Below are 25,246 nucleotides of genomic sequence, written 5' to 3' on the forward strand. Positions count from 1 at the left end.
ATGAAATCCACGCAAGTCTTTGTACATGAGGCCCCTGGTGAGGAGGACAAGTGTGTCTTGCCTACAGTCAAACATGGTGGTGGGAGTGTCATGGTCTGGGGCTGCATGAGTGCTGCCGGCACTGGGGAGCTACAGTTCATTGAGGGAACCATGAATGCCAACATGTACTGTGACATCCTGAAGCAGAGCATGATCCCCTCCCTTTGGAAACTGGGCCGCAGGGGAGTATTCCAACATGACAACGACCCCAAACACACCTCCAAGACAACCACTGCCTTGATAAAGAAGCTGAGGATGAACGTGATGGACTGGCCAAGCATGTCTCCAGACCTCAACCCTATTGCGCATCTGTGGGGCATCTTCAAACAGAAGGTAGAGGAATACAAGGTCTCTAACGTCCACCAGCTCTGTGATGTCGTCATGGAGGAGTGGAAGAGGATTCCAGTGGCAACCTGTGAAGCTCTGGTGAACTCCATGCCCAAGAGGGTTAAGGCAGTGCTGGAAAATAATGGTGGACATACCACGTATCGACATTTTGGGCCCAATTTGGACATTTTCACTTAGGGGTGTACTCACTTTTGTTGCCAGCGGATTAGACATTGATGGCTGTGTACTGAGTTCTTTTGAGGGGACAGTAAATTTACACTGTTATACAAGCTGAACACTGACTACTTCACATGCATATTGCAAAATTGCACTCATCTTGTATAACAGATTTAACATGTAGACAAATCATCTAGTCCTAAACAGTTAACCTGAAGCCCATTGTTGTCATTGGTAGGCAACAAGGCAACTACTTTTACTCAGTAAAACTAATGTAAACTGGCAGTTATAATACTCACGGTCCTCCGGTGTTTTCTCGGTAGCATTGGTACTCCAGTTGCTCCAATAACCGTGACCCTTTCGAGAATTTTTGCAGCATACCTGAATGACATATTCTGTGTCTGGTCGAAGGTTCTGAAGTCTGAAGGACTCTATATACTTGTCAGTGTCTGCAAGCGGAACCTAAAGAACATAAACCAAACATTTCTTTTTGATTTTGTCAACTAATAATAAAAAAAGACAAGTTAGAAACACAACATAACTGAGAAAGTATTGTAAAACACACAGATTAAAGATATAATAGTTATGGATGTAATTCTAGTTCCATGAGAATGTGCATAGCCCTTTAACAGGTTTTGCAATTAAATAACCCCATCGAGGTTGTGGTTCAGCACCCAAAGGCAGAACTTTTAATTGACCCAGTCAGGGCTTAGTGATTACACACTTTGGTCCCCCATAAGAATGCATGAAGTGCTCATATCCCTTCGGAACTAAGCAACATACCTGAATGAACAAAGTATGCACTTTATAACAAGATAAAGCAAGATAAAACCAAAAAACACTGTCGACAAATCTAGTCAACAGTTTGGGTCGCTAAGAGGGCTCATAGCGCTACAGATTAAACTGCAGATCCAAAGAGTAATCTGCCTATTTGACAATGGCGCCCACTGGGCCCATGAGCCATCGTAGACAAGCAACTTGTCAAAATGTCACCCAGTGCAAATGCGTGGTGTTTTTTGTTTGTTTGTTTGTTTTTTTATCTGTGTGAAAAGCTCTTCTCCACCATGAACTTTAATCAGTTCAAAGTACAGGTCCAAACTTACTTGAGCATCTTCAAGCCATACTGAGGGTCTCATTTGTTTTCTCCCTCAAGCCAAATGTGGCTCAGCTGTGTAAGAGGAAGCGCTGCCAGGTCTCTGGCAGCAAGGAGTAGGTAAGAGGAGCCTATGTTCTGAAGAATGTTCATGTTCTGAATTGTTATTAATAAAGATTGAGAAGATTGGATCAGTTGTACTATTTTTGGAATACTTGAAACCCTTTCTTGGGGGAATACGTGATGCCCCCCAGCCTCACCCAGACTCTACCTGCAGCCGCCCCCAGGTAAGTTGGGTTTGAGACCCCTGGTGTAGCTGTTTGAAATTTGTGATAGAATGGGGCACGGACATACTTACGTAAGTCCACACGTGTGATCCAAGTTGGCAGTATCTGATTTGATATGTCAATCTCAAATATGTCATATGAATCGGATGAGTCCAGTGTATGAGAAGGCAGGTGGGAAAACTCTTCTCTGAAAGTGCTTGGACACCAGATGGAGGGTTTGTTTCCACTGCAACAACAGACCCAAAAGCAGTCAGGAATCACAATTAGAATCTTTAATGTCATTATGCAAATTCATTCATTCCCATTCAGTGCAAAGAAGCAATTCTAAACTAGCAAAACTATGTACAAACGTAAAAATCAAGAGGTTTATAAAAACAGAGATGTATATAAAAAATAAAGTGACTACTAATAAATAGATATAACACACCAAAAACTGAAACTAGCCGCAAAAAAACCCCCAAAAACATGAGGTATGCAGTTCAGTGTTCATACAATATGTATAAATCTGTATGAACACCGAAGTTCCCTTTCAGCACTGCCATTTAGGTGAAAATATATTCAATATCAGACTAGATCAGAGCAAGCAAACATAAATATTGCAGCCCTGTGAAATGCTTATTCATACAATTCTACAATTTACTTACCAAAGCTGTTAGCTTCATTCATCAGGTGCTCAGACTCCACTGTTCCCAGTTGATTTTCTGCCTCCACCCAGATCTCCAGTGGCATAAAATTGGGGAAAACATTCAGATGCACTTCGGCACTCTTTGCAGATGTAAATGCCTTGGTGATTTCGCCACTGTTGACAAGAGAGTTTAATATTATTTAAGGGAACTCTACAGTACACAATGGTACACAAGTGCAATTCATACAACTTAAACAATTTCATATTCACTTTTCATTATTGTTTTTCCTAATATATGCATACTGTTGAAACGTGAAGTTTACATACACTGTATAAAAAGACACAACCTTTTTTTATTTCCCACTATCTGGCATTACTTGTGACAAAATTTTTCCTGTTTTAGGTCAATTGAGATTACCAAAATAGTTTTGATTTGCTAAACACCAGAATAATGAGAGAGAGAATTTTTTAAAGATTTATTTATGACTTTCACATACGGGGGGAAAATTAGGATTTGACACACTGCCGATTTTGCAAGTTTTCCCAAGTACAAGGAAAGGAGAGGTCTGTCATTTTTATTGTAGGTACACTTTAAAAAAAAAAAAAATCCAGAACATTACATTGTATGATTTTTAAATATTTAATTTGCATTTTATTGCATGAAATGAGTATTTCATACAGTAGAAAAACTGAAATTAATAGTTGGTGCAGAAACCTTTGTTTATGCTGGGCAACATGGAGTTTCAGCTCCTTCCAAAGACTTTCTACTGGGCTCAGGTCTGGAGACTGGCAAGGCCACTCCAGGACCTTGAAATGCTTCTCACGGAGCCACTCCTTAGTTGCCCTGGCTGTGTGTTTTGGGTCATTGTCGTGCTGGAAGACCCAGCCAAGAAGTAATAATGTGTTGTTTTTTTTTGTAAAACAGTAAATTTGAAAATTTGTAGATAATAATAATGATATTTTTGTATTAAAAATATCATATGTGTTAAAGACCTTCTACATACTGGTGTATTAACCTTCACAGAACCATAAAAAAAATGAACAATGCTGTTAATTTACTGCAGCTGTTGCATAAACCTCACACTGGGTGGAGGTCGAATACATTTGTTAAGAACTGTATGTAGTTGACAAAATCCATGACCAAACAAGTTGCCAACAAGTCTGATTGTTGATTGGTTAGTGACATCATCACATGTTTTTCATGCTTACTGGGAATGCTCTGACATGCAGTCATTAGCCTGTACTGGAGTGACGTGTGTCTTTTTGTTCCTTCTACGATTCAAAGCTGCACCGAGTCAACCTTGCCCAATTTTTGATAATGACAAGATTATCTATACAAGCACTTTAAAAAGACAGTTTGATTTTATTCTATGCTAAAATAAATTAAAATCAGAAATGCTGCCAAAATTGAACGTAAATGTGACTGAAAACAAAAGTGACAGTTCTGCAAAAACATGGAAGGGTGTACTCACGTCATGGGCTGTTTGACAAACAATGTGTATTTTATAGGGACTTCTGCTGTATGACGTCCTTCTGCTTCCCATTTACAGCTGATGACTGGAGAGATGTATGTATCCTCCTGAACCGCCTTACACGACAGATTCACAGGCTTCTCTGGACGATCTAACATTGGGACAACAGACAGATGTTTCATCAACTTTTTCTTCTTTTTACAAAACCAAATGTATCAATTTGGATTTTTATCATTTTTTTCTGTATTTTTTACTAATTTTGTAATGGCAGATTCAGCTTGTCATTATTCCTTAGCTACAGAAAGGCAAAACAAAACTGAACTGGACATACAGTGACCACAGCACTGTAACCCTGTGTATACTCCCAACCACAGCAGAGGGGCGATAAAGAAGCAAGTTCGACATAGCCAGACTGTCTTTCTATAAGGTGGCTCAATAAAACCTAAAATCCCAAATCACAATGGTGATTATCAAGCTTCTTGTTGTTAACCCAGGCTTTTTTCCTCATGCTATATTTATATCCCATAAAAGTGGGTGTGTGATCTTACATTAGACAAAAATGGACTGGCCATGTGCCCCCTACTTTAGTCAAGAACAAAACAGGTTCAGTCCGATGGGCTGGAAGTGGGCGGGACCCACAGGCAGCATTTGGCTACTAAGACCAGTTTAGGTGTTTAGGTTAGTGGTCACAGTCCTGTTTCCACGGCAGCAGCGGGAGGGGGGAATATCTGGAGATCAAAATTGCTATCCCGATACCAGCACAGCGACCAATTATTCGGATATTTGGCTATTCGGGTCCAGCCCTACAGGTTAGCTGCCCATAGTAAGTTACCATGGTGATCTAGCCGGGTTAAGAGAGAGCCACCTTCATGACATTAAAAACTGGCTTTAGGCTCAACAAACATGCTAACCCATTTATGTTGCTTCATAGTATGCCCCTCAGTTCAGCTATGCATATCAAATACAGATGGGTAAAGAACAAAAGAAAAAAAAAAAGTTATAGGTTTTAGGTTCCAATGAAAACTTACAGCCTTTCACAAGAAAAATCCCGTGAATAAATTTGCCATAGTTCAGGACAACATGAGGTGACACTCTCTTGCAGAGGCAAAATAACCATTCAGGTTTCTCTGTTGTGATGGGGATAGTGACATTAAGGGCTGTGCTGTTGATCTTGATGTACTGTTCTTTGGACACAGTAGTTTTTGACAGATTCCAGTAGAGATCATCTGCTGTGACTTCAGCTGTGTTGATGATCAAGCATGTAGCCGTGAAGTTAGTCCCAATCTCAAGCACTGGAGACTGTGGAGCTATCACCAAATGGTTGTCATCTTCTAAAGTCCGACAAAACACAAAAAACATGCAATTCAACTGACAGAGTCAAACTCAACCAATAGTATACTCATAAGCACTGTGTTTATGTCAAAAACATGAGTTTTAATGTATTACTGTGGCTGCAAAGCCAGTAAATAACACACAGTTCCTCCCACAGTCTAAGCAATTAATACAACAACAACAACAAGAACATACACTGCTAAGTGTGATGAGATGTGGTATTATTCAGGATTTAATACAACTCTTGCCTGTCATCCTGATGTGGACACAAAATGCAAAACATAAAACTCAGGTGTTCCTCTTTCAGGTCCAGCAATATGACATGTAATTCAGTAAGAATCCAGCATCCAAAATAAATGAACGAAATAAAATAGAATGACTACATACATAAATAAATAAAAATCAGACTATCAAGATGGGCCTTATATTTGTAAAGCTCCCCTTGGCAAAGTAAATCTGTTCAGCCCAACACAGCATTCAGGTCATCATTCTGCTTGCTATGATGTTGAACCGGACACAATAAAAAAAGAAAAAAACTCAGGTGTTAATGACTCCTTAAGGATGTAAGTATCTGGAACTCCCAACTAGTCAGTCAGAACTGATGAAGCCTCTTGGATGAGAGGTGAAACGTCTTCAAGAAACTCAAGCAAGTCCAGTTGCTACCATTAATCTGCTAGAATAACCATGACCTGGATGACTGACAATCTTCACAGACATGTTGCTACACACTTCGGGAAGAACGCCCTTTGACTGGTGCGAGAGTACGAAAGAACTTCCAGAAAACTTGCAGACTACAGGAATCTTCTTCATTTCAACCTGAGATTCGGACAACACAACATCTGAAACTCAGGTGTTAATGGCTCTTCAAGGATATAAGTATCTGGAACTCCCAGCTAGTCAGTCAGAACTGATGAAGCCTCTTGGATGAGAGGTGAAACGTCTTCAAGGAACTCAAGCAAGTCCAATTGCTACAAATAGTCTACCAGAGCATAACACAAAACTTACAATCAAAGCAAAATTAATGTTATTGATTGAATATTTTCTGTACTAAATACCAGTAGAATAATTCATTTTCTGATCTGTGTTCCATCAGCCGCACTAAACGGACTTGACAGCAAATCACAGCCAAACATAAAAACATATTTATGTGATTTCTGCATCACCAACTAAATACACGTCTGGCTCCCATGGCAACACGATACATACAGTGTGTGATACTGTAACTACACGGCTTCATTCAGTGATATTAGCAACGCACAGCTCAGCATGTTTGCAGATAAAACACATTCCCTCAGCTGAGAATCTGTATCACTAACAAAAAAAAAATAGTCAGGAAACAATTTAGTTAAAGGGAGACTCTTCTTCCAGCCGATTTAAATCCAAAACCCAGGTTAGCTCCACAGCATCAGTTACCATGGAGATCTAGTCAAGCAAAAAGAGAACCACTTAAAACTCTGACTTTAAGCTCAACATACCTCGCTAACCCACTAATCTCGTTTTGTAGTTCAGCCTTTTGTCCTACTGTTGATATGACCACAGCAAGGCAACAGATCATTACTTAGGCGAGTATCACACTCGTACACTAAAGAGTACACACTAAAGATGCTCTCACAATGCAACTTCACAAAACACAACAAAATACCACAGCACATAAAAAAATGTAGGAACCACTGCCACTCCATGGCAATATGAATCTAATACTGTGAATAAACAGAAAACAAGCAAACTAAGAAACATATTTGTGATTTTTAAAAACATATCAGCAGTGTTAAAAATACAATGTAAATACAGAAAAGAATACAGTAAAGCACAGCTGCTCTGAGGAGAGCTGCAGTGAGACGGGCACAACAGCACATGTCTCTGACTCAGTCTCATTCATCAGAAAGGGAGTGGCACCTTGTGGCAAAACCAGGTACTACAAGAAAACTATAATCCAACTGTTGGTTATGTGGAATGAATGTGAAAAGGAACAGGAATAAAACCCTTTTCCAGTGTAAAAGGGAAACGCTTTATAACAAAGTTGTTAGCCCTAGTGTTAACCTTGAAATTGTAACAGATAAATAGCATAAATAAGCTACTTCTGCAGCATACAGTTCCTATAAAATAGAGTGGAAAGACAGCATTTTGGTTAAGGCTGTTGAAGATCAGCTCTTATATTGCAGTGGTGTATTTGTCTTGTAGTTTAGAATGCCCTACGCTGTATTTTTCTTTCTTCCAATATTACACATGCAAAAAATATGCTGCTTAGCACAATGTGCCACAGGAATTGTTGTCACAAGTTGGGAAAGTCTGTGAAGATTCTCAGTCATCCAGGTCATGGTTATTCTCCTGGATTAATCATAGCAGCTGGACTTGCTTGAGTTCCTTGAAGACGTTTCACCTCTCATCCAGGAGGCTTCATCAGTTCTAACTGACGAGTTGGGAGTGACCCTAACGAACCCCATTGTGGCAGGGGGAGCACTAACAGCTCACACAACGAGGGGGAGAAGCAACAAACCTCCAATTGAAACCAAAACTCAGCTGTCCTTAAGGATATAAGTATCTGGAACTCCCTTCTAGTCAGTCAGAACTGATGAAGCCTCTTGGATGAGAGGTGAAACGTCTTCAAGGAGCTCAAGCAAGTCCAGTTGTTACGATTAATCCACGAGAACAAGTTGGGAAAGTTTATTTTTGAACAACGTTTGATAATGACCAAGCAACTTGTGCTACAATCCATTCACTATTTTGTTGGTACAGACTGAGTTTTAGCAAAATCCAGAAGCAGCATGCTGAACTTATTCCATCCTGATGGGTCTTCACTGATACACATCAGTGAAATGTTGACATTAACAATACTATTAATGTCACCAGTGCTTTTCCTGCTGTGGCACGTCAAGCTCATAGTGGTCAAGTTGCCCTGCACAGAACTGTAAATGGCATTGTGTCCACATCAGGGCAGCATCACATATGAAATTAAATATGCACACAGCAATACAGGGCCGTTACACAACGTCTGGTCAACTGAAAGAGAAAACACTGGAACACAATCAGGGCTTCTAATGTGAATAGTTGAAATGATACTGACCAGCTCTGGTGGGGAGAAGAGAGACAAGGCAGGCTAGTGATAACAGCTGGAGTCCCCTGGCAGACACCATGATGACGGCTAAACAGAAAACACAACATGTCAGACAAGACAGGAAAGGCAGGCTTTAAAACACTACAACCATACAAATAACAAATAAATAGCTTTTGGAGCGTTTCGTGGTACCTCGTTACTTTTGTTGTTGTTGTTGTGTTTGTTTGTTTTCGAGAGCAACATCAGTGCTAACTTTGCTAAGAAACTTACATGAAAATGTATCATCACGTTAGCAAATAAGGACAAAAAGTTCACTGTACGGTCCAGGTAACAGGGCACAGCAGCGTCGTCAGAACCAGCTACATATTTAGCACGTACAGCTCATCCTGCCCTTCAACGACAGAGTGTTTCCGCAATCACAAGAAAGTGGTTATTACGTACCTCAAATAGCGTCAAATGTAGTTCCGGTATGGTCTTTGCTAGATTACATCTTTTTATGCTAAAACGCAACAACAGTCGAAGCACGTTGAATATTTTTTAGCTACCATTTGTCGCTCGTCTTGTGCCAGCAGTTCCACGGTAGGACCTCCTACTTCCCGTCAGGCCAACCTTCTTGTGTCGCAACACGTTTGCGGAGCGGCACTCCACTTCTACGATCTCGCACCGTAGTGATAAACCGAATCCGTTTGCGTTGGGCTTCAGCCCTGCGACGAGCACTTTAAGGATCTGCTGTGATGCTCAGCGAAGTCACGTTGTTTGGTGATTGGCTGGAGAAACTGTCCGTCAAACACCATGGACCAATAGGAGGCTTCGGATTTTCCTGCGTGCGTTTCTTTACTCTCGTTTTCCGGTATGTCTCCGCCTCTCACGTTCACATAAACACACGGGGTCGCAGAACTTTAGGTCAAGACTACATGTAAAAAAAAAAAACGAGGCCACAAGATGCGCATCAGAATGTGAAGTGTGAATAGCTTTTCATAAACAACACAAGAATGCAGACTGTACAATTATGTACAAGGAAGAAATCACAGAAAAGCTATGTGTTATATACGGAACAGAATAGAATTAGAATAAAACTTTATTGATCCCTTCGGTACAAAACCTCAGGGAAATTGCTAAAATGAAAATAAAAATAAAAGAAATACACGATCAAACATTTCAAACACACACACACAAAACAAACAAACAAAAAAACACCTCAAATAATTAAATACGACAATTTGTCAATATCAATAATAGCCAATTCTCTCATCCGTGGACCCACATCATTTGTACACGGAATGGTATAGTAGGTTTTGTTTATTAAGTCTATTTCTCTGAGTATGTTAGTACTATTTTCAAATATGATCAAAAACAGGGTCAAAACTGTTGCACAGGCTACACAAAAAAAGTGATAGGATGTGTAAAGATAAATCGACCTTCTGTTGTCCTACAGGAGAAAACAATATTTCACTAGGGTAATGGTGGAAAGTAAATTAAAAACAACATCTGTGTAAATGTAAGCAGCTGTTGCACAATATTGCTTTAGTCTAACCATAGATGTCTCACCACTCTCTGGAGCTGCAGCTAATGCAAACAGTACATTTTCATTCATGCTTGAACAGCAGTAGGAACTTTAGTTATTATAAAAACATTACATTTCAGAACTTGGGAGTAAATTAACTTTAGGATAAGGTTGGAATCAGGTTAAGTGTCGAGATTAGTTAGGGCTGGGGTTAAAGTTAAGTTCAGAACAGGAATTAACTCTAATGTTTATTTAAGAAATATGATGGAAGACATTTGTGTTAAGTTCTGTAATACATATTATTGTACATAAGTTCTTTGAAGTAACTTTAATATACATTTTTAGTAGTAGTGTAATGATCCTTTTGAGGCCCTTACAAAAAAAAAAAAAAAAAAAAGCTCTTTAATGTTTTTTATAATTCAGGTTATTTGGTCAACTTTTGTCAACTGCGCCGACATTTTAGGTTTCTGGTAACTAGGTTCCATCTTGGCACTTACATTTTATTACACTGCAAGAAATATTAGCAATGTACTCTAGTGCTTCAGTTCAGTGACTCATGCAGCGTGTGTGTTCTGTATAAAAGAAAAGCAAAAGGGAGAAAAATGGAATTTCTTCACTACACTTAAACGTTTTCTGGTGAAAAATCACACTTTCACATTCAATATGAGAATAAATGTCTGGCTGATGTGTTTGTTTTTTACAGTGGAGAGCAGGAGGGCTTGGCTTCTGCTGAAGATGTGAAAGTAAAAGTAAAAACTCCAGAAAGCTTGAACGGACAGTTTGACAAACAGCGTGGCAAGAGCTTTGTTAAAGCTTTTAATCTTTATATCAGAATCAGCACTCAAGATGCTCCACAGTTTGAATCCCTCTCAGATGCCAGCTGGAGGTTTCTGCTTTGAAAATAGCCACAGGTAAAGAAACTCTGCATTTTCTAGGACATTAAAGACAGGTTAAGAAGACAGAAGGGTTACAGTGACGTGACACAAATGAGTAAGAGTAATGAGTATCTCTGTCACTACATTTGTCTCATGCTTAATCATTATTTCCAGAAATGCAGTGTTGGAGTCCAGTTTGGCAGAGTTCGGCTATAAAACTCCGAATGCCAGAAAGACAGGGACCACAATCGCTGGGATTGTGTACAAGGTGAGGTTCAATTTTCAGTGTTTTCACAACAAGACACATGTTTTCTAGAACACTGTGTTAAATAAATGCTTGTATCTGTGCATGACAATCCACGTACCCAACTTCCTAGTTGGAACACATCACTACAATAAAACCAGGAACAGTTTTGAATTGTTTGGTGATGTGAGTATTTTCTTTCCTGCATTGTAGGATGGAGTGATTCTTGGAGCAGATACAAGAGCTACAGACGACATGGTCGTGGCTGACAAAAACTGCAAGAAGATTCATTACATTGCTCCGAAAATCTAGTAAGTAAAACCAGAGTTTGAAAATCAGTTTTACAGCAGGGCTGTGACCTCACTCAGTGTAAAGAGAGAGCTAGTGTAGCTCTTTATTTAGACTGTTTTGCAGAATGTCTTTTGGTATTAGTAGTGAGTAGAATCTAAGTTTTATTTTGTGTAGTTTGGTTTTATGGTGTATGCCTGTATATTATATATAATATATGAACATTTTAAATTCTCTTCTTTGACTTACTTTCCACTTTATAACTGGTTGTAAATTTTAATTTTGACCAACAAAACTTAATGTGGTCTGTCACATCTGTATTCAAATCTGACACTGTTGGCTCTATGAAGATTAAGCCTAAAAAGTAAAGCCAGTTGATCTCTTGCGACTTTTATTTCTTAACTTTTAACCAGTGTCTTGCAAAGTCTTCAGTTTAACTCCACTGTAGCTGTACTATTTGCTAAGGCTAGTTCATGTAAAGGGCTGCAGGATGGATCGGCGGTTAGCCTCGTTGCCTCACAGCGAGAAGGTCACCGGTTCGTATCCCGGTGAGGACACCTGGGATCTTTCTGCGTGGAGTTTACATGTTCTCCCCGTGCAGCGTAGGTTCTCTCCGGGTTCTCCAGCTTCCTCCCACAGTCCAAAAACATGTTGAGGTTAATTGGTGATTCTAAATTGTCCATAGGTGTGAATGTGTCCAGGGTGTCCCCTGTTTTCACCCTAAATCAGCTGGGATAGACTCCAGCCCCCCGCGACCCTAGTGAGGATAGGGCAGTGTATAGATGATGGATAGTTCATGTAAGGCAAGTTGGTCATTACTTTCGGACTTGATGGTTTGTTCCCAGCTCCCCCTGTGCTTGTCCTTTTGAACAAAAAACAGGTGGTTAATGTGGCGTTGCAATGTGTGCTATGTGCATGTTTTGGGAGTTTTTTTGGTTAAGAAATACTTTTAACACATAAAGCATTGGGAATGTCTTTTAGCAGCTTTAGTTTTTTTTCTTCATGAGCCCAGTGAGACAGTACAGGAAGCACAAAATATTACTGAAAAAGGAGAAAAATGATAATGAACCTTTTATCCATGATCGTGTACTGGTTTCTAAATTTTGTCAACCACAGTGCAAAAACTAACTTTATGCTGCTAAGCCTAAGCTGACTTACTCCAGCTGTGTTTATAAAACCATTCTTTGTTTGACTTGTTAAACTATGTTGTGTAGCTGCTGTGGAGCCGGCGTGGCTGCAGATGCAGAGATCACCACACAGATCATGGCATCCAACGTGGAACTCCACATGCTCAACACTGGGCGACCCCCCCTCGTCAGCATGGTAACCAGACAGCTGAAACAGATGCTATTCAGGTGGGCTTAACAGAGATAATAATTCATCAGATTCAGTGTTTTTTGTTTTTGTTTACATGTGTTTCTGTGTTCACTAACATCCACACATCTTGGAAAATGTATTCCTTATTCTTCTCATTAAAACGAAGCAGGATGTTTGTTATGTCTGTCTGTTTATCAGGTACCAGGGTCATGTGGGTTCATCTCTGATTGTTGGAGGAGTTGATGTGACTGGGCCTCACTTATACAGTGTTTACCCACATGGTTCCTATGACAAATTGCCTTTCCTCACCATGGGTATGTGTTTAAGTGCACACACACATACACACACACACACACACACACACACACACACATGCGTGCAGTTGAAATTTTTAAGCAATATTTTTTGGTTTTGTTTTTTCAGGTTCTGGAGCTGCAGCTGCTGTGTCTGTATTTGAGGACAGGTTCAAACCAAACATGGAGGTGACATTGATTTTCTACTTTCTTTAAGTTTACATTGAAGGAGACATTTCCACTGCAAAGGGAATTACAATGGAGATGTATTTGCAACATATTTTGTGTTAAAATCTTAACAGGAAGTGACAAAAACAAGACATGCATGTCGTTTAAAAACCCAAAAGAACAAAAGGGGATTCTTCTGGGTGCAGAAACTGAACAATGAACCACTAAATACGAGAACACAGGAACATCCATCCATTATCTATACACCACTTAATCCTCACTAGGGTCGTGGAGGGACTGGAGCCTACACAGGAACATTTTTACACTATTAAATGGACTTAGCTTTTGTATTCAGTGATATATAAAGTGGGCTGCAAGTCGGATCAGCAGTTAGCACCGTTGCCTCGTAACAAGAAGGTCGCCGGTTCACGTCCCGGTGAGGACACCCGGCATCTTTCTGCGTGGAGTTTGCATGTTCTCCCCGTGCAACGTGGGTTCTCTCCGGGTTCTCCGGCTTCCTCCCACAGTCCAAAAACATGTTGAGGTTAACTGGTGATTCTAAATTGTCCGTAGGTGTGAATGTGAGTATGCTTGGTTGTCTGTCTCTAAGTGTAGCCCTGTGATAGACTGGTGACCTGTCCAGGGTGTCCCCTGCCTTTCGCCCTGAGTCAGCTGGGATAGACTCCAGTCCCCCCTGTGACCCTAATGAGAATTAAGCGGTGTATAGATAATGGATGGATGGATGTTACATAAAGTCACACCTACAAAAAGTTTGGGTGATTTCTTTGTTTTGGCTTCATTATCTGTATTAGATGACTGGAGAAACACTGTCAAGAGAGGTATCCTGAATTATGTAGCTTAATTGATACAAATTTTTTTTTGGTACACAGTTAATTTGTTGTCATTAGTGTCTTAGCATTGTATTGACCCCATCACAATCTGTGTATAGTTGGCTTTGTTATACATTGATAATGCAGGGAAGTGAACAAAGGAGGAGCTTTGAAAGGACTCAGGAGCCTTTGCCTGAACTGAAAAACCACTGCCTTCCTTGGCAATGTATTGATTGAAAATTAATCTGACTAAAAATCACAGCGTCACTCCTTTTTTCCCCACCCCACAGAAGAGGGACTGCATCTCTGTTTGGTAGTCAGTGACCCGCATCTCAGTCCTGTATTCTTCCTCCTCTTATAATATTCTGTTTGATAAAAATGTCCTTACATTTTTCTCCTTTCCCTCTCTCTCTTTCAGCTGGAGGAGGCAAAGCAACTGGTACGAGATGCCATTGCTGCAGGGATTTTCTGTGACCTGGGTTCAGGAAGCAATGTGGACTTGTGTGTCATCACCGCAACTGAAGTGGTAGACCTACGAGGCTATGACAAGCCCACGGTAAAGGGAAAAAGGTAAGCTATAATGTACATTTGGTTGAGAATAATACCATTCATGTCACATTTGAAAGCAATGCAAATGAATCCTTTTGTCCTCCTTGTGTCTGTTTCTTTCAGAGAGGGGCAGTACAGGTACAAGCCTGGCACCACAGCCGTCCTGACCAAAACTGTGACCCCCATTGCTCTGGATGTGGTCGACCAGTCAGTTCAGGTTATGGACACAGAGTAAAATACAATAAAGTGTTCCCGGTGGAATAAAATATATTCAATATGTAGTTATAACATGAGCACATTAGTGCACTGATTAAAAGAAAATTCTAATAAAATGGTTTGTTGAATTATCAGTGCTTGCAAGTTATTTGGTGACCACAGCTAAGACGACAGCAGTTTCCATTAACTGCATGTCTCCCGGCCACACAAGCTGATCTCTGAGGACTTGGCACCTTAGCACATGCAAGCATTTGTGTGTAACCCACTTGTTGTACGTACATCTGCCAAAGGCTAGGCTATTCAGTTTTAAAATACTCTTAGAGAGTCTCTGTTTTCTTTCCATTCATGTTGAGAGTAGAAGAGGACTCTGAAACTGACACAGCTCAAAATCTCATGGTAGCCAGAGGACGCCAGACATCTGCTTGATGTGAACTGGAACTGGGGCGACTGGGTCCCTTATTTTCCTCTTGTCTTCATATGTAGCCTAATATGTGAGAGTGCAAGAAATGGGAGCACAGTGACTTCTTTTTTAAAGACACCATATACCATGGTGCAATAATGATAGATAGATAGATAGATAGATAGATAGATAGATAGATAGATAGATAGATAGATAGATAGATAGATAAGCAATGGAACTTCATTTGTTGTGATCATCAACAGCCTTTGCTGCTTTTTGTATAGAGTCATACATGTTCTTGGTCAGTGTAAACACATGCAGTAAGTATTAAGTTTTGGCTAACACTGTGGATCCAACCACTATGAGAAATGTATGTGGGCAGCCAAAACAGAGTTCTAGTGTAAGGGAAGTATACCTTCCACGCAGCACCCCCCTTTTAAAACATCATTGATCAACACCATGAACCAATGCAGCATGCAGCTTTACTCAGAATATATATTACATACTCAGTATGATTACTTGTATAATTAATAGAATATTTATAACCTTATAATAAACTTTATTTGTACACCACCTTTCAAAAACAATTTACAAAGAACTTCACAGGCATAAAAACAATAAAATACACTGTGCAATTGAGAAGAACAGACTGATAATATGAATTCACAAGACTATTTATATATCACTGTAATAGAATACATGTTTAGTATGATTACTTACATCATACAGTAGTTGTAATGACATTTTTAATATTTATAAGATTTACATGTACCTTATCATGACTCATTTTTCTAAATTACTGGCGTACTTTAAATTGGCCTTGTGTTCTGAAACTCCCTCTTTCTTTGCCATCATTCCTGAACCTACTGAGCAACAGTATAACATATTCAGTTAATAGTCAACAGACCCACTAAGCCAAAAACACTTAACTCAGATGTTAGTTTGACTTTACTGTTTACAAGTCTCAGTCATGTACTCTAAATCCTTATCAGTAGTAATGCTGTGTAAAGTTTCCCGTATTTTTGTAGTTTGTGCCTAAAACAGATGTCCTAATTTCACCAACTCCACGCCACTACGCGATCACCCACCTCACAGGTACATTTAAATGCCGAACGCCCAGAGCTTCCTGTTGATAAGACGAAATCGTGAAACGGAAATGACGTAGCCACTCATTTTACGGGACGAGCTGGACTCGCTGCAAGCTGATTGGTTGAGCCGGCGGAGAGGCGTCGTTTGAATGTGTGTTTTGTTGCAGCGCTGTGTGGAGGGTGCGTACCGCTGTTCCAACAGGTTTCCATTCCAAGTATTTAATAAATTCTTGAATTCGTGAGTAGTGTTCAACTCCACAGGTACGTCTAAAATCAAGTTGTTAGGGTGGGAGACATTTCAAAGGAGGGGCTCAATATGTCGTAGTAAAAGTAAAATAGCAACTAATAGATAGCATGATATGAAAGCATTTAGCTAGGGAGCTAACGGTAGCCGCTACGTCTAAGTGGAAGCGTTAGTTTTAGAGATGTTGTTCTGTGTAATATGACATTGTGCCTGACTCACACCTATCCTTCATTAGTCAGACTTCTCAGCGCAAATCGTGCATGCAAGTGTTTTTAACTGTTACCGTCGAATTGAATGTAATCCTACCCCTACTGAAACGTAACTCAGCCATTAAGACGTTTGGAATTAAAAATCATTAATAATCTCAATTTGTGGGTGAGATTATATGTGGTATTTTATCATTGTAGAACTGAACAGATCACGTTGCAGCACATTTATCAGTCTAGGAAGTGTTTAAACCGAGACTTTCTTCACACTTCATCACTTTGCTTTGAGTGCTGTTAGAAGCATGTAATCACATTGTACACATTGACACAAGGACTTGTCATCCTGATGGCACTGACATGTTCACTGACACACATATGTAGTTTTGAGAGATGAACTAAGGATTTTGAGCAAGTAACTGCTTTTTGCAGGTAATCCACGGTGTTTTGCTATTTGTATGAATTGTTTTGAGAAATGCACTTACTATTTTACAAATGTCAAGGATTATTCGAGAAATGTACCAAAGCCACTGAGAAAAACTGTGAATGTTAGCAGCTATAGCAGCTCTCTACAGTAGCTCCCAGCTGATGTTAGTGTTTGCAAATCCTAGCTTATCTTTAGCATGAGCCTCAGATAGCTATTTAAATTGGACAGTTGCCAGACACTTTTTTCACAGCTTTAAGTGAAACTATAGGGAGGCCTCATGATGAGCAATCAACAACCATAAGTCCATTTTATTAAAAAGAAGGATCCCACCTGGCCACCTAACTCTGTGGTACAGCAAATACACAACACATTTTCTGACAGTTAAACTGTCCCTCATATTTGCCTTATTGGTTAATATGTTTTTAATCAAATACATTGTTCATTGAAATTATGTGATTAGCAGTGATTAGCTGTTTATCATTATCATCCCTAAATAGCAATACATTTAGGTGAGTTCAGCATAAAACGGCAAAGCTTTTATGAGATCCATTGGGAAGAAATTAAATAGTGATGAATTGGTTATCGATGGTAATGTTCTTTATTCAGGGACGCTACATGTGTAGTGGCCTCTTAGTCACAGGGTAGCCCCACCTTTGTGCATTCTCTGCTTTATCGTCAGTTTTACTCAAAATGGGACCATAATTGCAAAACAAACGCCATGCTGTGTTGAAGGACAGTTAAAATTAGTGATTAAGGCCATAACCGTGTTATGAAAATGTTGACTGACCTAACAAATGAAGTCATACGTAGGATAATTTTCTGATAGCCTTCCATATAATTGACTTAAAGATTTGTTTTTGATTGAGTGAGCATGAAGTAATGTTATCAACTTTTCACAGTTAGACTGCGACTCCAATATTTTTCCTCTTGAGGTCCAGACCCGTGTTTCTGTGTTTTGGAGGCCATGCCTCGGAAAGGCGTAACCCCAAAACGTCGCCCCCCACTGCCAGCCCCAGGGACATCCCGTTCAACACCCGTGTCCCCAAGACGAAGTGGAGTTTCAAGTGAGAGTCACTGAAGTAGCAGGGCTGACATTTACACTAACCACTAAGTTAAAGTCACTGCTTCTGTTAGCTACACCTCTTATATTTATATATTTATTTTTTCTTTATTATATTTCCTCTGGTGTGCACACAAGGGTTGCTAATAATTATCAGATGAAAAACTGATGTGTACGAGGTGTGTCAGAAAAGTTCCAGGGCTGGTGTCACAAAAGATATATTTCAAACTACAAACTATGAGTTTTCCTCATCAGATGATCAACCAGCACGTCTACAAAGAGATCCTGCGCCGTTTGCTTTATTTAGTGTGCGAGAAGACGCAGCGTGATGGCAGGACAAGTCATAGCTGCTTCACCATGACAACGCGCCTGCTCACAATGCCCTGAGCATCCGACAGTTCCTGGCTGAGAAGAACCTCACTCTGCTGGAGCAACCTCCCTACTCACCCCACCTGGCTCTGTGGGATTTTTTTTTTTCCTCTTCCCTCAAGCTCAAGGGGGTCATCAAGGGGACCTGTTTTGAAGACGTGGACGACATCAAGATGGCTGTGATGACGGAGCTGCAGAGGATCCTGGAAGAATCCTTCCAGGAGTGCATGGCGGTGTGGCAGAGAAGGCTGGGAAAGTGTGTTAGACTCCAGGGAGATTACTTCGAAGGGGGAAAACTTGTAGTGTGTAGTTTGGATTTGAAATATATCTTTTGTGACACCAGTCCTGAAACTTTTCTGACACACCTCGTACTTTATATTAAATATATATTTTCTACATTTGGTTAAGCTCCCATTGCCATAATCACATGTCAGGCCAAAACAAGAAAGATAAAGCATGTCTTTGAAAAAGGAGATATTGCCAGAGAAGTCAAATGTTCAAATGTGTTACCCGCCTCATTAATGATTTTATATGTGTCGTGTTAATTGTTGATATTGAACTGCATAAGAAAAATACTGTGAGCATATCTCCCAGCTCTGTTACACAGTAAGACTAATCTTTTCTGTACACAGAACTTTTGCTTCATAGTTAGGTTTACTCTCTATAAACTTACAAATTTTGTCTCACTTGATGAGTATTTTGATTTCAAAATAGTGTTTTGCTTCCAGTGAAGTATATTTTGATTGCAGTGGCAAAGGTTTACCCTGACATAAACTAACTCTCATACTTAATATTTAAATGGGTATGAAGGTGAATTTCCGTGCAGTTACCCCAGTGAGGACAGACCACCTGTCCTGCCACAAACACTCTTATCTGCTTTTTTAGGGAAGCCTCCTGCTTCTCCGAAGAAGAGACGATTTAGACCAGGAACCAAGGCCTTAATGGAGATCCGCAAGTATCAGAAGAGTACCGATCTTCTGCTCAGGAAGGGACCATTCTCTCGCTTGGTGAGTCAGATGACAATAAACTATGAAGACAGTAAAAGCTGTACCTATATCCCTCCATCCTCTTTCAAACGTGCAACTTCTTGCAGAAATCAGTGTTTTCTGTTTTTATGTGTAAATGGAAGCAAGACTCGGGGAGCAAAAGAAAACTGGGGATTTTTTTTCCCCCCTTCTTTGTTTTATCTATTTATCAGTCAACCACCTGACTGACTTTTAACCATGTCAACACAAAAATCTGTCGGTACTGGAGACACCGGATAGTAACAGCATTTGGATTGCTGCCTGTAAGCACAGCTGCATGTCTGCTGTGCTATGCTGTGTTAATAATAGTTTGTGACCTGCATTTACATCTGCTGTTCCTCTCTGTTTTGTTCATCTTTTTCTATTTTATAATTTTTTTTTATAATCCACTAAGATCTTAAAACACTTTTCCATACTCTGTTTCAGGGTAATCTGTGGCTACACCAGCCATTAGTGTAGCCTTATCCACTATAAAAGCAGCTAATTCCCTGATTTATGGAGATGACTAGGTTTCTTGTTCAATTGTTGCAGGTTGTGTCTCTGCAGAGAGAGACGCCTGTCAGTTAGAGCAGAGTGTTAAAGTTAATCTGAATTTAAAAAATGTTCCTCCAGCTTACGATGGCTGCAGGCTAAGAGAGCTAACCTCTTAGCAATAGCCGTAGCCTAGCACCATCGGCAGAATAAGTTCCAGTTGCACCACTTATTACCACCTACAAGTGAATTGTTGGGGTCTTCCTATGTAATATTAGGGATGCTTGTGGAAGACTGTGGTGTTTATTACACCTTTAGTAGTATCTGCTTCCTCACCTTCCAAACACACCTGCAGCAAATTACCAGAGCTTCTCTGCTCTGCAAGTGGACGATAATTGGCCATTAAAAATAACGATACTAATGATGTATAAATACCAAATATCTGCGTCAATAATTGGCTGGGCCGATTCCTAATCGTAAGTTGATTGGTGAGTCTGAATTGATTGTGTAAGTGTATATGGTTGTCTGTCTCTTTGTGTCAGCCTGGGCTGGCAACTTGTCCAGGGTGTCCCTGCCTTCTGGCCTGTGTCAGCTGGGATGGGCTCCAGCCTCCCTGCGACCCACTGCAGGATGAAGTGGCTATAGAAAATTATTGGTTCTAATAAAGCTCTGAAAAAAACATCTGACCAATTCAGAACATGATTCAACTCATCCCATGTTTCTAGGGCCCCCTTTGGTCAGAACACAGTGTCATTTGCAAGTGATTTTTCCTGGGCGTTTGCACTGTAGAGGCTTGATATATTAAAAAGTTAACTTGCAATATACTGATCCTGTAGGGTAAACATGTAATACAGTTTAAATGCAGTTTAAGAATGCATCAAAAGCTTGAAAAAGTATTTCGTAAGAGTGAAGCACTGGCTGATATTAAACATTTTGGTTCTTTGTCTTGGTTCAGGTTCGTGAAGTGTGCCAAAGTTTTTCCAGAGAAGCTCTCCGATGGCAGGTCTACGCTCTTCTGGCCCTGCAGGAGGTAAGCTGCTACTTTTGTCATCAAGCTGACAGGCTGCTGTCCTTAGCACTGCAAATCATTCAATGGACAGTTGTTATTAATGTGTGCCAATACATAAGCATTTCAGCTTACTTATTACTGTTCCTCGGGGTTATGCTTATAGATTCTTCTGATGGCATTTTCGGCACATAACTCATTTTGCATCTTTGGTAAAACCCATACAAACTATATATTGGAGAACGTTTGGCCTGATTGGCAATGGTGTACAATGACTTTTGGTAACAGTTCTTCATACGGTTGTTACAAAAACTGAGTGAAAAATCCCCATTGAACTGAACTGAAGAACTACCAAAACTCAGCCATCTTTATAACCCTGTAGTTCTGGCGTATTTTACAGTGGAAACTTTATTCAGATTTTAAACAGATCACAAGACTTTGAATGTTATTCTTCAAATTCTGTGTTAGTGGCAGTTTAAGTGTAATTCATTTTTGTAAAATTCAGATTTTCACAACTCCCCGTCACTATTGAGAGAAACACAAAGCAGCATGCTTTGCTTAGCTCCACCCAGTACAACTATGATTGGTTTAAAGCCACACTCCATGGCTTTTGTATTTAGTTTGTGTACTTCGTTTGATAAAATGTACTCACCTTAAAATGCATACATTGCAAACATTTAACTAGCTAACTTTTAACTCAAACTTACCCAGCTGACTACTATGTAAGCTAATGCTAACATACTGTTATTTGATACCATCATAACTTGCCACAAACGCACTTGTCAGAATTTAAAATGGCAAAAAATGTAGTTATGATCTGGATCTTTTTCCTGCATTGGCAACTGTAAAAAAGAAGAAGGCATATTTATAAGCATAATTGACTGACCATGTTAGTGTCCCACAAGACGTGGGCATACTGAGCCACACTCTTCCACTCACTCTCGCTGAAAGATTTGAGGTGTGTTTGATGTGCCAATCTGCATTGTGTCAGCAGTAAGCCCAATGTCTGACAGTCGACAGTTTGTGGCCAAGCCATAGCCTGTGTTCAAGTTGGAAAAGAGTGAGATGTACCAAATCTGGGTGATTGTATTTGTATTTCATTAAACTGTACCTATTGATCTACCTCGTTGTACTCTCAGGCAGCAGAGGCATTTCTCGTCATGATGTTTTCAGATGCCAACCTGTGTGCCATCCATGCCAAGCGTGTCACCTTGTTTCCCCGGGACATTCAGCTGGCTCGGAGGATCCGAGGGGTGGATAACCTGTAAAAAGAAAGAAGAAGAACAAGAAAAGAAATACAATAATCATTGGCCAATAGGAATGACATTCTTTGGATTTTGGCCACTTTTAACTGTGTGACTTTAAAAGACACTGCAGAGAAAGGAACCTGAAAAAGAATCCTCGCCAAGCAGCTGTATGTTTATAAACTGTTGAATGATTTTACTATACAGAGTAGATCTGCTGTTTAGTGTGATAACTGCTCATTTTTAGGGTTCAGTGTTACTGATGTGTATATACTGTTTCTCATTGAAGTAAACCTATTGTGTTGATAAATGTTAATATTTTCTCTTTGTAATCTTTACCTTATGTCTTATTTTAGTTTGGACAAAATGTGTACTTATTATAAAGTGAATGCCAAAAGCCCAAAGTGGTGTCTTTTCAAATGGTTTTTTAATTTTGTGTTTGACAGTTAAGTTGCCAACTCAGTGTTTAATAAATGAAGAGCAGGCACCATTGTTGTCAGTCATTTGCCTTATGAAACTTATTTGAGAATGTTTTTTTTCATCCATGAGTTAGGGCCCAATATTCTCAATAAAAATTGTGTGTGTGTATGTGTGTGTGTGCATACTTGCTTGAGTGTTAAGTCCAACTATAGTTATCTAAATTAGACATAACACTTTGCCAGTGAACTCACCATTGGCACACACATAAAACATAATTTGTATTTATAGAGCACATTTCAAAATCCAAATTATGAAATGCTTCAGAAGGCAACGAAATAAAAAAGACAAGTCATAAAACTTGAAGGGCTAAAATATATTTTTAAAGAATCAAAAGAAAAAAAGCTACAATAAAATCAGAAAAAAGCTTTCTGATAGGCTTTTACATCATCAGTCAAGTCCTGACTTGGACTCGGCTAATCTAAAACCTTAATTTTGTTCTTTTTGAGCCATTCAGAAATGAACTTGCTTTTGTGCTTTGGGTCATTGTCATACTGCAGAACCTATTTGAGCTTGTGGTCATGAACTGATGGGCGGATATTCTCCAGGAGGATTTTCTGATAGAGAGCAGAATTCATTGCTCCATCAATGGAAGCAAAGCAGCTTCAAACCATTCACGACCACCACCATGTGTCACTGCTGGTATGATGTTGTGAAGTACAGTATATGCTTGACACCAGATGTTACAGGACAAATGTCTCCCAAAAAGTTCCACCTTTGACTCATCAGTCCACAGGATGTTATCCCAACAGTCTTGGGGCTCATCCAGATATTTTCTACAAATGCCAGATGAACCTTTGCTCTTTTTGGTCAGAAGTGGTTTGCACCTTGTAACTCTCCCATTGATGTCATTTCTGCCCAGTGTCTTCCTTATTGTGGAATCATGTACACTGACCTTAACTGAGGCCAGTGAGGCCTGCAGTTCTGTTGATGTTCCTCTGGGTTCTTTTGTGGCCTCCTGGATGAGATGTTGATGTGCTCTTCTCTTGGAGAAGTTGTAGTTGGCCAGACACTCCTGGGAAGGTTCACCACTGCTCCATGTTTCCTCTGTTTGTGGATAATGTCTCTCACTGTGGTTCTCTGGAATCCCAGAACCTGAGCAATGGCTTTACAGCCCATTCCAGACTGATAAATGTCAATGACTTTGTTTAGCATCTGTTCTGTAGAACGTGCTGTCAAGTGCTGCTCTTTGAGACCATTTAGCTACTTCACAATACCAGACAGGTTCTATTTAAGTGATGTTTAGATTCAACAAGCCATTATACAGTGAGCTACTGCTACTTTTACTTATGGAATCGATCTTGATACTTCTTTCTGAACCCTAAACTTTACAATCCAACTGCACTAACAGGAGGCAGAAAACCACAGAGAAAATACTCTTTAATGCCATTATATTCTTCTGTCACAATATCGCAGTGAAGAAGTAAATGGAGACACACTGAAGGTTCATATGAGCACAAACACAGGTCAGTTTTCATGATGACACATGCTCATTGGCTGGAGCTTCAGTACCATGGACAGCGGCAAGATCAGGACCATGGATGAGCATCACTCCTCTGAAGGATGATGACAGGACCACTGCTCTCCCTGTCTAAGGTATAGGGGCCAGCTGGAAGAATAAGCAGCATCTACACCAGCTTTGATCACTAAAAGTTCAGCTGCTGCAGTATAACACAGACTCAACAGGTAGGACAGTCAGTGAGGGACACACACTTACTGACTTAGACTCCCTCCAGTCTGACTCATTTTATAATCTGCCTCAAGTTTATATTCTGTTAATTGCCAGTGGAAAAGGGACAAGTTGGTCCTTCTCTGGTCTGTTTTCCAGCATGGAGTACAGACCTGATGTGGGTTTAGAAGATCTGTGTCCGGTCTGTGGGGATAAAGTCTCCGGGTACCACTACGGGCTGCTCACCTGTGAGAGCTGCAAGGTACATCAGACAGCTGCTGGTTATAGTCTGCTGCTGTCAAAGAGCTGCCTTCTTCACCCTTTCTCTTATTTTTAGGGATTTTTCAAAAGAACCGTTCAAAACAGCAAGAAGTACACGTGTGTGGAAAACCAGCAGTGCAGAATTGATCAGACTCAGAGGAGACGGTGTCCCTTCTGCAGGTTCCAGAAGTGTCTCCGTGTCGGTATGCGGCTGGAAGGTAAGAAGAAGGCTTTTTTACTGTCTGGAAATCCATCTGTAGCTTCTACAAAGTTCATATACCGGTGTGAATAAACTCCTTTAGCCAGGTGTCCAGCTGTAATATCCCGTCATATTAGAGAGAAAACGTTTTCAGTAGCGCCAGTCGATAAAGCGGAATTATTTCTGAAATCCGAAATGTTAGTTCGAAAATGTCTCCAGAAATGATTTGGTTCAGTTGAATACAATAAGAGACGAAATGAGACTTTTTCTCATGTATTTATTAAAACTCTTACAGAAAGTCACTTCCCTTTTTTCAGCCGGTCCCGTTCACAAAACGGCGACAAAAATCATTTTAAAAGAAGAATGCAGAAGGGAAATAAAGAATTAACAAGATTTAAAAAACTAAACAGGC

The 25,246-nt window shown here is 40.0% G+C and overlaps 4 protein-coding genes across 10 annotated transcripts in view; 3 read left to right on the plus strand and 1 right to left on the minus strand.

Annotated features, from left to right (window-relative positions):
• Window positions 1-9,077, minus strand: part of il6st (interleukin 6 cytokine family signal transduce) — a 22,536-nt gene extending 13,459 nt beyond the window's left edge. Inside the window, exons 1-7 of one of the 3 annotated variants that reach the window (XM_008302751.1) lie at window positions 8,953-9,077; window positions 8,417-8,494; window positions 5,049-5,351; window positions 4,021-4,171; window positions 2,568-2,722; window positions 1,995-2,149; window positions 843-1,005 (exon numbers count right to left, since the gene is read on the minus strand). In XM_008302751.1, coding sequence (XP_008300973.1) covers window positions 843-1,005; window positions 1,995-2,149; window positions 2,568-2,722; window positions 4,021-4,171; window positions 5,049-5,351; window positions 8,417-8,486 — 997 coding nt within the window. In that variant the 5' untranslated portion in view covers window positions 8,487-8,494; window positions 8,953-9,077. Of the gene's footprint in view, window positions 1-842; window positions 1,006-1,994; window positions 2,150-2,567; window positions 2,723-4,020; window positions 4,172-5,048; window positions 5,352-8,416; window positions 8,495-8,848 lie in introns of all 3 variants that reach the window. The other 2 variants (XM_008302750.1, XM_008302752.1) reach the window with 2 other exon arrangements.
• A 1,578-nt stretch (window positions 9,078-10,655) lies between these two features.
• Window positions 10,656-14,825, plus strand: psmb10 (proteasome 20S subunit beta 10). The gene is made up of 8 exons (XM_008302753.1): window positions 10,656-10,822; window positions 10,961-11,054; window positions 11,244-11,341; window positions 12,533-12,673; window positions 12,834-12,949; window positions 13,059-13,117; window positions 14,345-14,496; window positions 14,599-14,825. The coding sequence occupies exons 1-8, from the start codon at window positions 10,758-10,760 to the stop codon at window positions 14,708-14,710; spliced, it is 837 nt and encodes a 278-aa protein (XP_008300975.1). The 5' UTR covers window positions 10,656-10,757; the 3' UTR covers window positions 14,711-14,825.
• Window positions 14,826-16,308: 1,483 nt separating this feature from the next.
• Window positions 16,309-22,816, plus strand: cenpa (histone H3-like centromeric protein A). Of its 5 annotated transcripts, none has more exons than XM_008302758.1 (5): window positions 16,309-16,440; window positions 17,986-18,117; window positions 19,368-19,489; window positions 20,934-21,008; window positions 22,124-22,816. In XM_008302758.1, the coding sequence occupies exons 2-5, from the start codon at window positions 18,018-18,020 to the stop codon at window positions 22,250-22,252; spliced, it is 426 nt and encodes a 141-aa protein (XP_008300980.1). In that variant the 5' UTR covers window positions 16,309-16,440; window positions 17,986-18,017; the 3' UTR covers window positions 22,253-22,816. The 5 variants fall into 5 exon arrangements, with proteins under 5 accessions (XP_008300980.1, XP_008300981.1, XP_008300977.1 ...); XM_008302759.1 differs by having other exon boundaries at window positions 18,015-18,117; XM_008302755.1 differs by having other exon boundaries at window positions 16,310-16,440; window positions 17,953-18,117.
• A 1,718-nt stretch (window positions 22,817-24,534) lies between these two features.
• The window catches only part of LOC103372973 (nuclear receptor subfamily 5 group A member 2-like), a 9,338-nt gene continuing 8,626 nt past the window's right edge, over window positions 24,535-25,246 (plus strand). The window contains exons 1-2 of the mRNA XM_008302760.1: window positions 24,535-24,636; window positions 24,712-24,853. Of these exons, the coding sequence (XP_008300982.1) occupies window positions 24,535-24,636; window positions 24,712-24,853 (244 nt within the window). The remainder of the gene's footprint in view (window positions 24,637-24,711; window positions 24,854-25,246) is intronic.

Source organism: Stegastes partitus, unplaced genomic scaffold (assembly GCF_000690725.1).
Source record: "Stegastes partitus isolate 25-593 unplaced genomic scaffold, Stegastes_partitus-1.0.2 Scaffold1874, whole genome shotgun sequence".
NCBI lineage: Eukaryota > Metazoa > Chordata > Actinopteri > Pomacentridae > Stegastes > Stegastes partitus.